Here is a 15,777-nt window from a genome sequence, read left to right on the forward strand (position 1 = left end):
TGACGACACAGTGGAACTCTCAATGAAAGCACCAACTCTCAATGAAAGCACCAATGTCGGTGTCAAAACCGGCGGATCTCGGGTAGGGGGTCCCGAACTGTGCGTCTAAGACGGATGGTAACAGGAGGCAAGGGACACGATGTTTACCCAGGTTCGGGCCCTCTTGATGGAGGTAAAACCCTACGTCCTGCTTGATTGTTCTTGATGATATGAGTATTACAAGAGTTGATCTACCACGAGATCAGAGAGGCTAAATCCTAGAAGCTAGCCTATGGTATGATTGTATGTTCTCCTACGGACTAAAACCCTCCGGTTTATATAGACACCGGAGGGGGCTAGGGTTACACAAGGTCGGTTACAAAGGAGGAGATATGCATATCCGTATTGCCTAGTTTGCCTTTCACGTCAAGTAGAGTCCCATCCGGACACGGGACGAAGTCTTCAATCTTGTATCTTCATAGTCCAACAGTCCGGCCAAAGGATATAGTCCGCCTGTTCGGAGACCCCCTAATCCAGGACTCCCTCAACGAGAACATGCAACATGTGATGATACATTGCACTCATGCAAAAAAGTTTTGGATAGCAACAAGGACATATTTCTGCTCCACTCGCCTCATCTGCATCCAGATACATGGGCGCGAGACATCTTGCTGGACTCTTTGTTAACAGAAGATGAGCGCTGCAAAGTTATCACGATCATGCACAACATTTGGACATCACGTAATTGTTGGACTCGCGATTGTGAAGGTTATGACCCAGCACAAGCTATAAAATGGGTTCATGAGACATTGGCGATTCTGGATCTTCCTCCATAGCACAAGATAGCAGCGGCTGCTCAGTGTTGGCGACCACGCGAAGTAGGTTGGGTAACTATAAACACTAATGGGGCCATGAGTGTCGAAGCCATGAAAAGGAGGGGCCGGAGGTTTGGCTCGCTCACACTTGGCGTTCCTATGAGCCTGGAGTAAACCATTGCAGGGTGTTACTGATCCTTTTACTGCTGAACTTCTCGCCCTCCGTGAAGGAATGATCTTTGCTCAACTTCATGGCTTCTCACATGTGATCTTGGAGATTGACTGCTTGGAGTTAGTCAATCTATGAAAATCACACAATAATTCACGGTGAATTGGGGCGTTTGTCTTGAAGGAATTAGAGAAGATCGGTGCTAGTTTTGCTTCTCTCACGGTTACTCATGTTGGTAGGGATTTAAATGTTCCAGCCTATCAGTGTGCTCGCTTTGCTTGTTCACCTGATGGCACTGAGAGCTGGCTTGATGCAAGCCTAGATTTCCTTTTATCTAGCCTACGGGCAGACTGTAACCTTACGATCCTTCACTAATAAAGCTTCCAATTCCATTGCAAAAAAGAAGATGCATTCATATTTAGGCAAATCCGAGTCCTTTAATTTTGGAACGGTGGTAATATTATTATGGTCCTTGTTTTTAAATGATACTAGTGGACCATCAGTGCGTACTGTTTCGATTCAGATATGCACGCGCCCTTCTGACAGGGCCCAAAGTTGACTCCAGCGTCAAGCATCTTATAAGCTGTCCTTGGAGGGAGCTCAAGCTGCGACGACTCGTAAATGATGCCACTGCTGCAGATCAAAATCCACATGAACGCTACGTGATCGCCCGGATACCTGGCGCCCAGCCAATCGATCGATCGATCGAGGAGACAGCGGGATCCTTCCATTCCATCGGCCTGCAGATGCCGCACAAGTCCACGTGAACGCACGCCGTTGCGCCTGCAGCCACACGTACTACGTCGTACCACCAACTGATAATAAGCGCCGGCCGGCGATCGAGGCCATTTTTCACCGCCCGTGGCCGCATCCGACGGATCGAATCAGTGGCCAGGTGGAGAGGAGGGCGGTGCCCTTCTCGTGGCCTCGTGCAGCGCGCGACGACCCCGGCGCGTTCCGCGGCGCCCAGCCGATCGATCGGCCCGTTATTATTCCTCCTCGTCGCGCCCCCTATAAGTGGACCGCAAGTGCAACGGTGACTTCCCAGATAAGCTCTCTCCCCGACACGTAGAAGCTCGAGAGAACTACTCCAAAGCGCGAGGAAGGAAGATTGCGAGGTACATTAGCCGATCTAGGAGGTGAAGAGCGGGAGAAGATGGCGATCAAGGGCGCGCTGCTGTTCTTGGTCGTCTGCGCGGCTGCTCGAGCTGCTTCTGCCGGCGATGGTGAGAGCCACACGCACAAAAGTTACTTACATGTTCCATGCATGCTACTAGTAGCTTGGTTCATAATTTAGTGGAGTGGAATGGACTGCCGGATTCATACTGGGAGTCTAATTTGCTAACTTGTCATTGTTGTCGTCTTCTCGATGTTCTTAGTGAATACTAATGATCATGCCAGCCTGCTAGCTAGGTTGTCAATGAAACTAGTGTCGGTTAACTCACTGTAAGAAAGTTTAGTGTTAATTGTCGCGCGATTGCACAGGAGTAGTGTCACTATAATTTGTTACGTAGAAACGTGTAATCGCTCAGCTTAGATTTAGAGGGGCTACTAAGATTAGCGAACTTTTTAAGCATCAGCTACGCTAGAAGACAGAGCGTGGCTTCTCCCAAAATGCTGGCGTTGACTGTTTATGTTATATTGGTAGTTTTCTTAGGGCATCTTCAGCCGTTGGCCCTTCAGGAGGGGCAAAAAATCGCCTCCTGGGGATGCACCGGCGCTAAACCGCGCACTGGGGACGTGATGCCCCCAGTCGCGGCCCTCCATGGGTTTTTAAAGTGTTTAAATTCGGCGCAAACACAACGCAAACATGTTCGAGTTCGTTCAAATTTAAACATATTTTACAAAAAAAAGGAAAAACTACCGCGGGCTACCCCCGTCGTCTTCCTCGCCGCCCGCCTCGCCGCCCGCCCACGCGGTTCTACATGCCGAGGAGGCTGTAGAACCACGTGTAGTCACCGCCGTCGTCATCGTCGCCCCCGCCGACGCCTCCGCCGTTCCTGCTGCATCCCTCCCCCGGTTGGCGCGGCGGGTTGGACGGTCCGGGGGCGGCGGCGTCGTCGTCGCTGTCGAGGACCACGACGCCGTGCTCGTCCTCGCGCCCACGCTTGCGGGCGACGATCTCCTCCAGGGCCAGGCGCTGCCGGACCATCTCGTCGCGGAGGTAGTCGTCCCGCGCCCACCGCAGGGCGTCCTCGTCGGAGAAGCCACGCCGGGCTATCTCCTCGTACTCCACGGGGAGGCCGGGCTCCGGCTTGGGCTCGACGAGGACGAAGCGGCCGGTGGGGGAGGCGTTGTCGCCGATGCGGACGCCGGAGCTGCGGGTGCGCGCGCTGACAGGCGTGCCCTGGGGCTCCGGCTTGACGGGGCGGAGGTGGAGGCAGGGGGAGCCGCCGGACGAGGAGGAGGACCCCCCGGTCTCCATGCGCCTCGGGGTCCAGGAGCTTCCCCGGCGGCGTGGGAAGGACGGGGGAGCGGGGTACTCGAGGCGCGGCATGTTGCCGCCCTCGATGTATTCGAGGACGGCCTCCAACGTGCGCCCGGGCACGCCCCACCACCGACGGCGTTGAGCCTGCCGGAGGGCTCGATGCCGTTGGTGGCCTCGAGCTGCTCGGCGTGACGGCGGGGGAAATAAGGCTCCCAGAGCGGGATGTCAGGGACGTACCGTGGCCCCTCCCTCGCCGCACGCGGCAGGGACGAGCGGATGCGTGCAATCTCCGCACGCCGCGCCGCGCCGGTGGGTATCGGGGGCACCGGCACGCCGCTGGCGCTGATCCTCCACGCCCCGGGCACCCGCATGTCCGGCAGGACCGGGTACTCGGCCTCGAAAAGGAGGCGAGCCTCGTTCTCGTGAAGATGGCGGCGGCCGAAGCCGTTCGCCGCCGCGCCGTCGCCTGGGAAGCGCTCGGCCATGGGTGTGATGAACTGGAGACGGCGAGAGAGAGGAGAGGGAGGAACAACGACGGCGAGAAAGTGCGAGTCGCCGAGTGCGTTGGGGCGCGTCTTATATAGGCCGAGGCGCCGCCCGTGCGCGAGTCGCCGTGAGTACGCGTGGCGGGCGAGGGACGGCGAGGGACGCGCGTCATCCGGTTTTCACTGCGCCGCCCGTGAGGCATCAATGGCGCAGACTGACCGGCGCGGCAGCGCGGCATCTTTGGCATTGATTCGCCGCGGGAAACAAGGCGATGAGGACGACGAAGGGGCGAGAAGATGGTAGAGTCGCTGACGCGGCGAGCCCGCGGCTGTTCCGCGCAAAACAGTTCGCCCCGGCGCCCCCGGGCACCCCCAGCGCGCCGGGTTCGGCCTGGGTCCGCGGTGCTGTTTTCGGCTCCTGGGACATGACTGGGCCGATTTTTAACGCCGGTGCAAAAAAAAACGACTGAAAGGTCTTCCTGGGCGCGGCTAGAGATGCCCTTACATGCAGCACATGATTCTGTCTCTAACACTGTCATGTTACGCTACAGGCCCACTCCCGAACGGCAACTTCGAGGACTCGCCGGACAGGTTCCAAATGGACGGCTCGAGGGTGACGGGGGCGAACGCCATCCCACAGTGGAAGATCACCGGGCACGTTGAGTACATCGAGTCCGGGCAGACGCAGGGCGACATGATCCTGACGGTGCCGGAGGGCTCGCACGCCGTGCGGCTGGGCGAGGACGGCTCCATCCACCAGCAGCTCAGCGTGGCGCCGGGCACGCAGTACTCCGTCACCTTCAGCGCGGCGCGCACGTGCGCCCAGTACGAGAAGCTGACCGTGTCGGTCGTCCCCGGCGACGCGTCCGACGAGATCTCCATCCAGACGGTGTACACCAGCAGCGGCTGGGACTCCTACTGCTGGGCTTTCCAGGCCACGAACGACGTCATGACGCTCACCATCCACAACCCCGTCCACGAGGACGACCCCGCCTGCGGCCCCATGATCGACTCCGTCGCCATCAAGACGCTCTACCCTCCTCAGGCCACCGGCGGTAAGACACAATCTCATGCATGAACTTTCGAGATGTCAGATCAGCCATTTACCTGACTCTCTCTGTGCGATTTTGTCCAGATAACTTGCTGAGGAACGGGGACTTCGAGCATGGGCCGTACATCGCGCCGGGGTCACCATTCGGGGTGCTGGTGCCCAACAGGGACGAGACCCACATCTCGCCGATCTCGGGGTGGATGATCATGTCCTACTCCAAGGTCATCAAGTACGTGGACTCGCCGCACTACGCGGTGCCGCACGGCTCCTACGCCGTGGAGCTGGTGTCCGGCGGGGAGGCCGCGCTGGTGCAGGAGGTGGAGACCGTGCCGGGGAGCGCGTGCAGGCTGGAGTTCTCGGTCGGGAACGCCGGCAACCGGTGCGAGTCGAGCGACGAACAGCCCATGCGCGTGCTGGTCTCCACGGCGGGCGGGAGCAAGACCGTGGTGCACCGCTCCGACGGCTACGGCGGGGGCACCACGCGCGCCTCGCTCGAGTTCACGGCGATCCATAGCCGGACCAAGGTGGTGTTCTCCGGCTCCAGCTACCACACCAAGTCCGACAGCAGCGGCACCCGCTGCGGGCCCGTCGTCGACGACGCCTCGCTCGTCTGCGTTCCGCCGACGCCTGCCCGCCGGTTGCTTCGCTGATGCGTTCGTTCGTTCCCGAGGCTGACACGGCTGTTACATTGCGTCTGGAACACAGTGTATCATCCGTGGCCGTGCTGGCTTGGCAATTGTACCACTACACATTTTATTCGTTACTTATTTTTTTAGGAACGGGTTTCCCTTTATCGAAAAAGTTTTAGGAACGGGTTTACTTATGCGGAGGGATGCAAGATGACAGTAGCTGAAAATGGTTTTTGGGTCAGTCGATTGAAAGCCGTCAGATGCAAAATGAAGGCCAGATGATTTTTTTTTTCAACCTCCTGCCAAACCTCTTGTTCATCTTCTTCCCTAATCCGCCCGACGTACCCCCGGCCAAACCACCTGCCGACGCCCGCGGCGGCAGCGCTCCTGCACCAGCTTCGCCATCACGCCCTCCCCTCAACTGCCCCGTACTGTCATGTTGCCGCCGTCCCCAACCATTCCTCTAATCCCGGTCATGATCAAAATTTTCCGGCAAACCTGCACCCACCCACCCCCCTAAGATGGATCATCGGCGAGCTTGCGACCCTAAAATATACAGATCGCCGGCGAGCCTGCCACCCTAATAGATCACCGGCGAGCCTTTCTAAGAGATAAGGTATTATGTTGTGAAAGATAAAATCCAAGATCAAACTATAAGTCTCGAGCATATAAGGACAAAGAATATGCTTGCGGATCCGCTAACGAAAGACTTACCACCCAATGTGTTCAAGGAACACTTAGCCGGCATGGGTTTAAGGGAAAGCCTTATGATTTCTGGATAGGCCCAAAAGGAACAGAATTTGCTTCTGAACATAATGTATGTTGTAGCTGTATGATTCTAACGGCAATTAAGCCGTAACGATGAAACATGCTCTATGTACCAATATGTGATGAATCAAATAAACTAGAAAGTATAAAGTTAAAAGTAAAGTTGAGATCAAGGGGGAGAATGTTAGGTTGATCTCTATCCCGTTCGAACCCAACGGGTCGAACGGGCCCTAGACTCGCGCCCTGATCGGGGGCGCCCAACCAAACCATGGTTGGTGGGCCCCTGTAACCCATGCTATATAAACAGAGGTGAGGGCCGGGGCACGACTTACGAGGTTAATCGCTGCCACAACCCCCATCGACAATCCCTTCTGATTTAGGGTTAGCGCGGCGCTCACGGGAAGCTCCGCCACCGCCGCCATCCACTCCCTGTCCACATCGTCACCTTGCCCTACTTCACCATGGCCGGCGCTGGATCGAGCTCGTCAACTCAAGCAGAAGGTAGGTCTACCGGAGAATTCCTAACCCTAACCGATCCAGTGATCTATCATGACCGACCTAAATTTTATTTTCAGGCGACTTACATTTAGCTATTGTGCTAGTTTAATCATGGAATGGTGTAATAGAAAAAACCTTCTTCTACCCATGCCTTCGTCCGTAGCTGCATATGACATTTTTCGTGCGTGTGAAAAGAATAGAATGCAAAGTGGTGCAAGATTCGGCGGTCACTAACCAAAAGAAAATAAAATAAGCTGAATAAAACGGAATAGAATCGGAGCATCAATTGCATGTCACTCGGGACACGCGTACGGTGCCGGCGCACGCCTCAGATGAACCATGCTTTCCCGCCCAGTTTACAGGATTTCTGTGTTACGCGACCCAAAATGATGGGGTCGACAGGCCGTATCGGCGAATCCAATACGCGTCCACGCTTTTCAAAAAAGCTCGCCACTATAAATAAACGAATTCTTCCAGCCCACCGCATCCCACCGATGATACTACTATTCTGACCCCGGCACGCACCCATACCCAGCAAAGCAGGCCCACCGACCCGGCCCGGTCGCCGGCGCGGCAATGGAATCGGCGGGGAACGACCGGAGGGGCGCCGCGCTGGGGGGCCTGGCGGTGCTCCCCGACGAGCTGCTCTGCGCCGTCGTCGACCTCCTCCAGCCCACCGACATCGGCCGCCTCGCATGCGTCAGCAGGTCGCCGCGTCTCTCTCTCTCTCTCTCTCTCTCTGTTCTGTTCTGTTCATTTCTCCTCTGTTTTGCAGTTAGCTCCATGTATTAGTTAAGAATGTGGGTGCTGAGGTTTGATTTTTGATTTTAATGGTGGTCACTCAACTCGAGTGGAAATTGAAGCTACTACCAGAGACAGAGTATTGTCTCTGGGCCGAAGTAGATGTTAGCAAGTTGTTTTGTTTCTCAAATGCTTCCTTTTCTTGTCAAATAACAATCCACCACATGTTTATGCTAAATGCTTATTGGTATTAGTAATCGTTTATACTAGACTGGTAGTAGCAGTTAAAACATAACTACTCCCTCCGTTCCTAAATATTTGTCTTTCTAGAGATTTCAAGAAGTGACTATGGGGCTGTTTGGATTGCAGCCCGAGGCTGCCTTACCAAACTTTTGGCGTTGACCATAAGTAACGGTGTCCGTTTGGTTCGTAGCGAAAGTTTCCTGCCCACGCCAATTTTTTGGTCATTCGTTCAACTTTAATGCCTGCACGCTGGCGAGACGGAGGCGGCGAAATCCTTTGCCAATAATTTGGCGAGCCCGATTTGGCGGGGCTGACCTAGGTGTGAACCAAACAGGCCCTACATACGGAGCAAAATGAGTGAATCTACACTCTAAAATATGTCTATATACATCCGTATGTGGTAGTCCATTTGAAATTTCTAAAAAGACAAATATTTAGGAACGGAGAGAGTATACGGCTAGATAGACAGAAATCATGAAGCACACATTTCTTTCATGTTTCTGTGTGCAGGACACTAAACAGTCACCTATTTTAGACTGGACGAGCACAGAATCGTACTCCTGCGGTCCTGTAAAAGCGGACGTTTTAGACAAAGGTAGAGCCAATTTTTCGGAAATTTTGGCTGCCAATATCTTCATGAATATTTATATTAGATACCTGAACATCACTGAATTGATCTTGAGAAGTATTTCCATGATGTATGATTCTTTTGGATTTTATGGATGTACTTTAAAGACACTAAAGGTCAAAACTGTATTTTAAAGACCGTGTCCGTGTCCAAAACAACAGGTTTTAGGGGACCAGAGGGTAGTTCCTGATGTTTGACATTGTCATTATCTAGAGATCATGAGCTAAGACATCATGTCTGTGTTTCTACCTTAAAACGGTGGTAGGATGACGCAGTATCTGAAATCATTTTGCACTTTGCAGTGTCATGTACATACTTTGCAACGAGGAACCTCTCTGGATGAGTAAATATCTTTCCGTTGGTGGTCATTTTGAGTACAAAGGTTCTTGGAAGAAAACAATGTTGTCTAGGTATATCACCATTCTATCTGTCGTGTAACCTTCTGTATTTTGAAAACAATCCTAAGTTGACCAATGATTACCACTGAAAAGGTTGGATTGCTTCATTTTCAGGCTTAATCTTTGCTCCGAAAATAGTGAGCTTGAGCAGAAGGCTCGTCATTTTGATGGTATGGTACATCTACTTTATGTTTGTTGTGTTTGCCTTTTTTATTTCCCTATTCATACTTATTTTCATGCAGGATTCAACTCATTGTACTTATACAGGAGATGGTATAGATGTTTTACTACTTTGAGTAGTTATTCCTTTGACAATGGCCATGTGGAAAGAAAGGATGATCTTTCTTTGGATCATTTCCGTTCTCAGTATGATGGAAAAGGCCCAGTAAGAATTGAGTTAGCTTTTGCTTTTAATTCAGATTTATAACATGTGGATTTTCTACATTATTGTTTTGCAATGATTTTTCTCTGAAATATATTGGTGGTATTGCACAACTAGGTTTTGCTTGGTAAGCTGGCTGAATCCTGGCCAGCGAGAACGAAATGGTCGATGCAGCAACTGGTACATGATTATGGTGAAGTTACATTTAGGATATCACAAAGAAGCCCTAAGAAGATAATAATGAAACTGAAAGACTACGTTTCTTACATGGAACTCCAGCATGATGAAGACCCTCTTTACATATTTGATGATAAGGTAATCATCACTTCATTTCATTTACTACTGAAGTTATGAAAATAAAGAAGAAACTTAGTTCAGAAAATTGTTACAGTTTGGAGAGTCAGCACCAGCACTATTGGAAGATTACAGAGTCCCTCATTTATTTCAAGAAGATCTTTTTGATGTCTTGGATTATGAACAAAGACCAGCTTTCAGATGGTTCATCATTGGACCAGAAAGATCAGGTGCCTCTTGGCATGTTGATCCAGGATTAACCAGTGCGTGGAATACTCTTCTTTGTGGCCGAAAAAGGTTGGACCGTTTGTTTTATATACGTGTGCGTAGGTGTTACTCGATAGTGCACTCAAGCTGTGGTACTCACCACGTAGTTGTATATTTGAAATCTAGTAGTAGTTAAACAAATGTGCATGGATCTTGTGCAGCATTTCTGGCCTATTGGATCCTTACGGTCATTGCAGTGCTTCTATTTTGGTGCAGCTTGTGGGTGACTGGGTGCTGTTCTGTGTGTTGCTTATTTTAAAGTCAGATGTGAAAAAACAGTCGTACAGAAATAATCAGCCAACTGGGCGAGTTGAATTAACGATTGACAAATTTAGTCAGGATGCCCATAGTTATGTCTTGGGAGTGAGAGAGAATCATGTCATATATGTTGAACAGAGACGGAAGATAACCAAGGGCAATAGAGAGATGTGATTCAACTTGGGTGCATGCTTTGTATTTTGAATTGGAACTTTAGAACCATAGACCTATACTGTGAACTGTGCGAGGATATGCTATACAACCTTAACTTGTACTCCTCTTGACTTGTTAAAGCTGACTGTCCTATGTTGTACAATGCTGAAAATTTGGAAGGAGCAAGAATTTGTGTTTCCACTAATGATTTCCACCTTATTTCATAGATGGGCACTGTACCCTCCAGGAAGAGTGCCTGGTGGTGTCACAGTACATGTAAGTGCTGAAGATGGTGATGTTGACATTGAGACTCCAACATCTTTGCAGGTAATGAACTTATTACTGTTTTTGCTTTTCTCCAAACTTTACCCCATATCGTTTCACATTATTTTGATCCTTTGCAGTGGTGGCTTGATATCTATCCTCATCTTGCCGAACATGAGAAGCCACTGGAATGCACACAATTGCCAGGAGAGACTATATTTGTTCCTAGTGGATGGTGGCATTGTGTTTTAAACCTTGAGACGACAGTTGCAGTTACACAGAATTTTGTCAATCAATCAAATTTTGATCATGTATGTCTAGACATGGCACCTGGTCACTGTCACAAAGGAGTTTGTCGTGCTGGCTTACTTGCTGTTCCGGGAAAATCTGTTAGAGATATAGAAAATCATCCACCTGGAACAATTACATCGAACCACAATGACATGACCTGTACAGAAGAAAGACTGAAAGGTTCAGGGTCTGTAAGAGATTCAAACAGTGAAAGTCAGTGTTCTTCATTTGAGTTCTCAGACGTCGACAAAAGTTTGGAGAACCAAGTTTTCTCATATGATATAGGTTTCTTATCTCAATTCCTTGAGAAAGAAAAAGATCACTATACTTCTGTCTGGAGTCCTACTAATCCAATTGGCCAGAGAGAAGCAAGAGAATGGCTGCGTAGGCTATGGGTTCTTAAACCTGAACTGAGAGGACTAATATGGAAGGTGAGCTTTGTTCCATCATTTACATAAAATTTTACTATGTCAATCTTTTTTATGAAATTACCATGTGGTTTATGTATCTATTTCTTGATAATGGTCTGTTCCTTCTGCCAATATATATGTTTATTTGTGTAGGGTGCATGCCTAGCAATAAATGTGGACAAATGGTATGCATGCTTAGAGGAAATAAGGGCATGCCATAGTTTACCGGCACCGTCAGAGGATGAGAAGCTTCCTGTTGGGACAGGTAGCAACCCAGTAAGTATACACTTACTTTTACTAGCTGTCTCAGATTTAGAACTGTCGATAAACAATTCTGGCATGTTAGTATCATGTAATTCGTGTTGGTTCGAAATACTTACTCCATAAATATCACTCACAGTAACTGATTCATACAGAATATCTTGGTTTACTTGTTACTGTATACATAATTGCTCACTGCTATGCGCCAATCCCCAAGACATTAAACATATCTGAGATTCTAAGATGTATTCTGTGATGCCAGTTAGTGTCAAATTGCAGTTCATATACACTCATCGCTGCATGGTATGTGAATATAACATGTACCACAATTTTCAGGTCTTCATTGTCTCTGACAATGTGATTAAAATCAATGCTGAAGGAGGCTTGGGTTATTCTGCCCATGGTTTAGGCACAGAGGTATTGTTGCATTGGTTCTGCAACTTAATAAAATTGAGTGCATCACTCACGATTTTGATCCCTTTCTTGATGCAGCTTGAGTTCTATGATCTTCTGCGAAAAGTTGGCTCGCCTTTGGTCAACCACATCCCTGAGATCATTGCAAGTGGCTTTCTTGTGTACGAAGATGGCGTCTACAGAACAGTCCCATGGAATGGAAAAGGAATGCCAGATGTTTTGGCTAAATACTATCCTCTGGAGCTTTCTTATGCAAACAGCTGTTTTCCTCTTGGGTTATGGAGCAAACAACAGTTTGGAATGGATGGTTCAGCTGAATCTTCAAACAGACCTATTTGGCCTTACATGGTTACCAGAAAATGCAAAGGGGATATCTTTGCTCACGTGTAAGTTTTATTCATTTCTCAGGTGAAAATGAGAATAATTGCTTGATTAATTATGTAAATACGTGCTTACTCTACTCTTCATTTTTCTTAGCCGTGATACATTGTCCAAGGCTGACCTATTGAATCTTGCATCATCCTTGGGAGTTCAAATGCGAAATATCCATTTATTACCCCTTCCACATGAGGAATCATTACCCGAACCAGAGGACAATAATGTGAAAGACAGTGATCCACCTGAATGGAAACAAGTAATTTCTACTCTAAACAGAAGAAAGAATAATATAAAGAAGCACCTAGCTAACTGGTAAGTGATTTTTTTTTCTAAAGCAGGTTTGTTCGGCACAGATTTTTGAAGTTTTACTAAAACAGGACATTGTTGCTCAGTTTATTTTATCCAGAAACATTGTGAGTTTGCAAGTCAATTTTGTGTCTGCAATCATGTGACGTGACTAAGAAGAATATTGTCTTATAGAGTTGCAACTTAAAATCCTCTACGAAAGTGTACTTAGGTTCCAAAAACATTGCAGAGGCAGGCATTCAATAAATAACCATTACATTCTTTAATATTCTAACATTTCAACATAATCAAAATATAAATTGCAATGACTATACATTGATTTGGTATTGACCTGTTCTATATTATATTGATACAAAATTCCATACACTGCCTGATACCTCAACATTGCTTGCATATTTGTGAAGGGGTGGTACCGTACCAACAGTTTTAATTGAGAAGGCTGAAGAATATCTCCCTCCTGATATGAGTTCTCTAATCAAGTTTGTTAAGGTAATTTTTCAATCTCATCTACTCTGTATGCATCTTGGTCGAGCATTGTGTTTAATGGTATGATTGAACAATTAGGATGGCGACGGTGACTCGGTGTACACATTCCCTTCTTGGATACATTCAGATATTATGGACGATAACATTCTTACTCAGAGGGCTCCCGAAATGGGTTCCCTCACTGATACCAAAAGCACTGGTGACGGAGATCTGGAGAAACTGAATGAAATCCATATTATTGACTTCAGTGATCTGTCCGTTGGTAAGCAGCCGGTTTACTTTGTTTCCTGGAAATCTGACATTGTTCAAGTTATTGTCATGTGAACATTTAACAAAATACCAATTTTGTATGTATCACTGACATCTGAATCGGAGATGGGATAACTATCTTTAAAAATGCTTAAGTTGAGCTGCTCAAATCTACCGGTTTGCAGTCTTAGAAGCTACTCCCTCCGTTCCGAATTACTTGTCTTGGATTTGTCTAGATACGGATGTATCTAGACTCATTTTAGTGCTAGATACCTTCGTATCTAGACAAATGTAAGACAAGTAATTCAGAACGGAGGGAGTATGTAAGATTGTTAGAAAGAGTTTATATCTATTTATTTGATTGCGATCAAATATTGTTTATCGTAACAGGGGATCCTCTGTGCGACCTAATTCCGCTGCACTTGGATGTTTTCCGTGGTGATATTGATCTTCTGAGGGAGTACCTTGGAAGCTATCAGCTTCCTTTCCTCAGAGGGAAATCAAACGACGACATCTACAAGTCGGTGCAAAATTCAAAATTCAGCACCGCATCATATCGCGCGATGTAAGTACATACATAAACAAACAATGATAAGCAATGCGAGCTGTGATCGATCCTTGTTGGGTTGTGAATGTCCAAGGGAGAAACATGTGTGTTGGTTCTGATGTGCGCTGCTTGCTTACAGGTGCTACTGCATACTGCACGACGACAACGTCTTGGCAGCTATATTTGGCCTGTGGAAGGAGCTGAGGAATGCAACGTCGTGGGAGGAGGTCGAGCACTTGGTCTGGGATGACCTCAACCGATACCAGCAATCGTCGCCTACACTCTCTAGCTAGCTCATTTGTCACGACTACCAATACATACGCTCAAAAGAAATAGTCCCTTTCACCCTTTGGCATATTGCCCAGCTTCGTTTATAAGAGCAAAATAATAATAAGGGGCAAAACATTTTTGTTTACTCTGGTGTGTAGCAGCTTTGCTGTTTTCTTTTCTTTTGCAAAGATGCACGTCCGGCCATTACGCCTTAGTGGGCCCCCTATCGACGTGGCTGTGGTCAAAGCGCGTAGGCCGGTCAGCGCGGGTCAGGGGTCAATAGGACTTCTGATGAACAAGTTACAAGGGATTTCGGGAGGGGATGTGCATTTTCATAGAATTAGAACTCATTTGATATTTCAGCGAATGCATTTAATTCCTTTTTAGTCGTGTTTGATCAAGATAGCATGTAATCTTGTACTACTTTTTTTTTCTTTTCTTTCTATGGCCTCCTTTGGTTCATAGGAGAGGAATATCGTAGGAATAGGACAATCATAGGAAGTGAGGCTTCCTTTGGTTTGGAGGAATTTCATAAGAATTCTAGAGGATAGGATTCTCATAGGATTTTTTTTCCTTAAAAGCCCTTTGGTTCATAAGAATGGATTCCTATTCCTATATAGGATTGGTTCCTATCCTTCACATTTCATAGGAAAATAAAAATGAGCCTAGACTCAATGAAAAAATTTCTTTGGTGTGAATCAAATGACATCTCGTTTTCTATTCCTGCTCATAGGATTTGAGATACATGTAGGCCTCTTTTGGTTCATACTGTAGGAAAATCATAGGAAATGATATGACATCTATCTCAAATCTTATGAGTAGGAATAGGAAAGGAGATGCTCTTTGATTCACATCATAATTTTTTTTCCATTGAGTCTAGGCTAAGGGCCTCTTTGATTCGTGGGATTGTAAAAACATGGGAATATGAAAAATATAGGGCCTCCTTTGGTTTGTACGATTTTTGTAGGAATTCTATAGGATAGGATTTGCAAAGGAAAAATTCCTTTGAAGCCCTTTGGTTTGTAGGAATGGATTCCTATTTCTATGTAGGATAGGAATCAATCCTTCACATCTTGGAGGAAAAAAACATTAGCCTAGACTCAATGGAAAAAAATCCTATCCTATGCACCAAATGACATCTCTTTCTCTATAGGAATTGACATGCATGTCATCTCACTTCCTATGATTTTCCTATTCCTATAAAATTCCTATCCTATGAACCAAAGAAGGTATAGGATTGGAATGTCATGCTCATCTCAATCCTATATGATTTTCGGTTGTTTGATTGCATCACAGGAAAAACAAAAGATTCTTTCAAAGAGGTTTGAGTGGATGCTAGAAATCCTATGGAAGTAGTACAAAAAATTCCTTAGGAAAAATTCCTATAGGATTCAAACCTATGAATCAAATAACCAACATAGGAAAAATTCCTAAGGATTTTAATCCTCCAAAATTCCTATGCAAATCCTTTGAATCAAAGGAGCCTTTATTTTCCTATGAAATGTGGAGGATAGGAAGAATTCCTCCACAGAAATAGGATTCCATTCCTACAAACCAAAGGGCTCTAAGGCCTCCTTTGGTTTAGAGGAATTTCATAGGAATTCTAGAGGATAGGATTCTTATAGGATTTTTTTCCTTTAGAACCCTTTGGTTCATAGGAATGGATTCCTATTCCTACATAGGATTGGTTCCTATCCTCCACATTTCATAGGAAA

At 47.4% G+C, this 15,777-nt stretch overlaps 2 protein-coding genes across 2 annotated transcripts; both read left to right on the forward strand.

Moving 5' to 3' along the window:
* The first annotated feature begins 1,994 nt into the window (after positions 1-1,994).
* LOC125533692 lies at positions 1,995-5,854 on the forward strand. Its single transcript, XM_048697060.1, has 3 exons — positions 1,995-2,189; positions 4,428-4,931; positions 5,012-5,854. The coding sequence occupies exons 1-3, from the start codon at positions 2,120-2,122 to the stop codon at positions 5,575-5,577; spliced, it is 1,140 nt and encodes a 379-aa protein (XP_048553017.1). The 5' UTR covers positions 1,995-2,119; the 3' UTR covers positions 5,578-5,854.
* Positions 5,855-7,295: 1,441 nt separating this feature from the next.
* LOC125538918 (F-box protein At1g78280-like) lies at positions 7,296-14,207 on the forward strand. The gene is made up of 16 exons (XM_048702235.1): positions 7,296-7,529; positions 8,737-8,844; positions 8,947-9,002; positions 9,075-9,217; positions 9,332-9,529; positions 9,606-9,805; positions 10,414-10,513; positions 10,591-11,172; positions 11,305-11,427; positions 11,749-11,829; positions 11,905-12,212; positions 12,304-12,516; positions 12,915-12,999; positions 13,075-13,258; positions 13,636-13,810; positions 13,932-14,207. The coding sequence occupies exons 1-16, from the start codon at positions 7,399-7,401 to the stop codon at positions 14,083-14,085; spliced, it is 2,841 nt and encodes a 946-aa protein (XP_048558192.1). The 5' UTR covers positions 7,296-7,398; the 3' UTR covers positions 14,086-14,207.
* Positions 14,208-15,777: the final 1,570 nt, after the last annotated feature.

Source organism: Triticum urartu, chromosome 2, assembly GCF_003073215.2.
Source record: "Triticum urartu cultivar G1812 chromosome 2, Tu2.1, whole genome shotgun sequence".
In the NCBI taxonomy this organism is placed as follows: Eukaryota; Viridiplantae; Streptophyta; class Magnoliopsida; order Poales; family Poaceae; genus Triticum; species Triticum urartu.

What these genes read in the sequence shown, in the direction of transcription:
- LOC125533692 (XM_048697060.1), top strand. Translation starts at nt 2,120, where the DNA reads ATGGCGATCAAGGGCGCGCTGCTGTTCTTGGTCGTCTGCGCGGCTGCT. An exon ending in AGCTGCTTCTGCCGGCGATG is followed by an intron (nt 2,190 to 4,427) that starts GTGAGAGCCACA and finishes GTTACGCTACAG; the next exon opens with GCCCACTCCCGAACGGCAAC. An exon ending in CCCTCCTCAGGCCACCGGCG is followed by an intron (nt 4,932 to 5,011) that starts GTAAGACACAAT and finishes GATTTTGTCCAG; the next exon opens with ATAACTTGCTGAGGAACGGG.
- LOC125538918 (XM_048702235.1), top strand. Translation starts at nt 7,399, where the DNA reads ATGGAATCGGCGGGGAACGACCGGAGGGGCGCCGCGCTGGGGGGCCTG. An exon ending in CGCCTCGCATGCGTCAGCAG is followed by an intron (nt 7,530 to 8,736) that starts GTCGCCGCGTCT and finishes TGCACTTTGCAG; the next exon opens with TGTCATGTACATACTTTGCA. An exon ending in TTGGGACAGGTAGCAACCCA is followed by an intron (nt 11,428 to 11,748) that starts GTAAGTATACAC and finishes CACAATTTTCAG; the next exon opens with GTCTTCATTGTCTCTGACAA.